The sequence below is a fragment of the Trachymyrmex septentrionalis genome, unplaced genomic scaffold (assembly GCF_001594115.1).
Source record: "Trachymyrmex septentrionalis isolate Tsep2-gDNA-1 unplaced genomic scaffold, Tsep1.0 scaffold213, whole genome shotgun sequence".
NCBI lineage: Eukaryota > Metazoa > Arthropoda > Insecta > Hymenoptera > Formicidae > Trachymyrmex > Trachymyrmex septentrionalis.
The window spans coordinates 111056-113733 of record NW_017305321.1 but is presented as its reverse complement, the minus strand read 5'-3'; the positions used below and the strand labels follow the sequence as shown (position 1 = coordinate 113733).

At 39.1% G+C, this 2678-nt stretch overlaps 1 protein-coding gene across 1 annotated transcript in view; it reads right to left on the bottom strand.

Annotated features, from left to right (window-relative positions):
* LOC108748181 (kinesin-like protein KIF2A) overlaps nt 1-2678 on the bottom strand; it is a 48452-nt gene extending 45774 nt beyond the window's left edge. Inside the window, exon 1 of the mRNA XM_018486210.1 lies at nt 1893-2678. Coding sequence (XP_018341712.1) covers nt 1893-1959 — 67 coding nt within the window. The 5' untranslated portion in view covers nt 1960-2678. The remainder of the gene's footprint in view (nt 1-1892) is intronic.

The window sequence follows — 2678 nt, the reverse complement described above, 5'->3', positions numbered from 1 at the left end:
TCGAGAAGAGAAAAAGAGAAAAGGAACGGATAAGAGATAATGAAGAGATTGGAAATAAGGAGAAGTGACAGAATTAAATAAAGAAGAAAACAATACTAAAATATAAAAAAAAAACAAAGAAAAAAAAGAGAGAAAACCAAGAAGAAAATGAGTGGAAAGGAAAGTAACTCAACAGATCATTTTTACTAAGATTACTTAGATTAACTGTATGTAACGTGTATTTATAAACTTAACCTTTGGAGGACGAAGGTACATTTTTTTAAATCTTACAGCTTTTCTCCTTGAGTAAGGCTTTTATAATTCATTATTTTATTATATTTCTTGATTCAAAATATATAACTGTTTCAGCACTATATTAGTGCTTTTTTTCTGCAAAGATTAATTTACTCCTTTTTCTAATTCTTACACTGAGGAAAAAAATTGTTCTTTTTGACTAAATAAGTGAATTTAGTTCGTCTTTATTTCTTTCGATGAAAAATGTACGTATTTAAGTCAAATATACATATTATACTTAAATGCATACATTTTCAAATGAAAAAAATAAAGACAAAGTGATTAAATTAATTTAGTTAAATAAACAATTTAGTCAAATGAATAATTTTTTCCTCAGTGTAGAACTAAAAAAATATCCAAAAGTAGTTAAGTTAAACCAAGATTAACATTAATCTACCTTGGTAGAAATTAGAATCAGCTATACTGTTTTAAGAATAAGTACGTATACTTTTTTAAAACTTTTGTAAAACTCTTCTGGTTATTAGTTGCAATTGTGTATTTATAAAATTACACTAATAAGAATTGCCAGTAAAAACTGTCTTCTAAAAATTTTATTTTATTAAACACCTCCATTTGACGCATAAAAAAATTATACTCCTTCCCCCATCCCAGAAATATCATCTTTGTTTAACCTTTAAATGAGGAAGTGAAGTGCTCAGAACAAATTTTATTTTTATAATTATACTTTTTAATAGCATTATATTATAAAGTTAAATGTATTATTTACATTCTTTACATTATTTATATTCTTCATGAGACGGAGAAATGTAAAAATAATGAACTTTAAAACTTCTGTGAATTCTTTTCATTTTCCTTTCCCAGAACAAGGTTCTTAAGATAACGATGCGTAAAGTGCTGTAGCCATCTATCTACTTAAAGGTTAAAAAGTATACGTATATATTCTTTTGTTGTGATTCAGATATGATATATTTATGCACTTGCATCCTTTTTGTATAATGTTAAAAGTTAAATAATCTGTTTAGTCTTTAATTAAAAAATGTACATAGACATTCCTCCTTTGTGACATGAGATCTGCTCTCTTCCTATACTCCAGAATTTCTTACGCGATTCATCTTTCCTCTTTTTCCCTTCACATTGGAAAGAAAGAGACGACAAATAAATCGTGCAAGAAGTTCAGAGTCCTGAGCTATAGAAAAATAGGTCTATGGTAACCCTAACAGAAATGGACATGAGAGACAATCCTTTGCAAGAAGAACGAGAGAACCAGAGATGCTCGTTTCTACCAATGTAGATTAATCTCGATTCAATTTACTTCTCATCTTTTTGTAATTCTTAGAACTAGAAAAAGATGAAAAGTTAGTTTGATCAAATTAAACTACATTGGTAGATACAAGAGATGGAGAACTCAGAGGAAGCATCGCACGAGAAGTAAACGACTCTGATGAGGAAAGAAGCGCTGCTGGAGGGAGAGAGGATAAGGAGAGAGGCCGAGGAAAGGCGAGTGGGAAGACGGAAATTCGCGGAGGAATAAAGGAATCGGCGCGAGGAGAAGCGAAGGAGAAGAGGGAGCGGGAACACACAGCAAAACGGATCGGTTAGGAACGACTCGCGCGCTCGCGGGTACAATAATAATCTGACTCATATTCTACTATTCTCACCGTCGGTCCTCTGGATATTTATGCTGCAGCCGACGTCGATCTTGCACGTACCGTGATCCATGGTCATTTAATCGGTCCCTCGCACCTCGTTCGGCACCATAAAACGCGACCCGGCTTCGTTATATTATCACGGCTTAAACGGGGCTCTGCACGCGGCCGGATTAATCGGTTCGAAACGCGTGTGTATGTGAGGGAAGAAGTGTAGAGAAATCGAAGAAGAGAGAGAAAGAGAGAGAGAGAGAGAGAGAGAGAAATGAAAGAAGGAGCGAGAGACGGCGATCGACTCGCGCGACCGCGACGGTTGACAGTTACGGAAGCGTTCGCATTCAAACTCGCGCGGCGACCGGTCGGGCCTGCCAGGTCCCGATCCCCTTCCTTCTTCTTCTTTCCAAGTCCACGACGACGACGACGCGATCTCCTCTTTCCTTTGTCTCCTTTTCCGCCGTCTCTCGTCGGGAATTCTCGCTCCCGTGCACGGTTTCTCTTCTCTCGGCTTCAAGGCACGCCCGTGCGTATCTGACCGCCGAGCGGTTCTCGTTCGTCTCCAGGCCGCGAATGTTTCGCGCCCCGCGTCGCCGTTGTCCTCGTTCTCGCCGTCGTCGTCGTCGTCGACGAAGCCAGCAGCGCGAGCGAGCACACGAGCGCGCGTATTCGCACACGCACACCACACACGTTCACGATCCGCGCGTCGCGTACCAGTCGAATTGCACCCGCGGCTCCGGACGTTTTTAGGTATCTCGCGCGTCCGTTGGGACGGCCGTTCGGTTCGCTTTCGTACCGGGATAC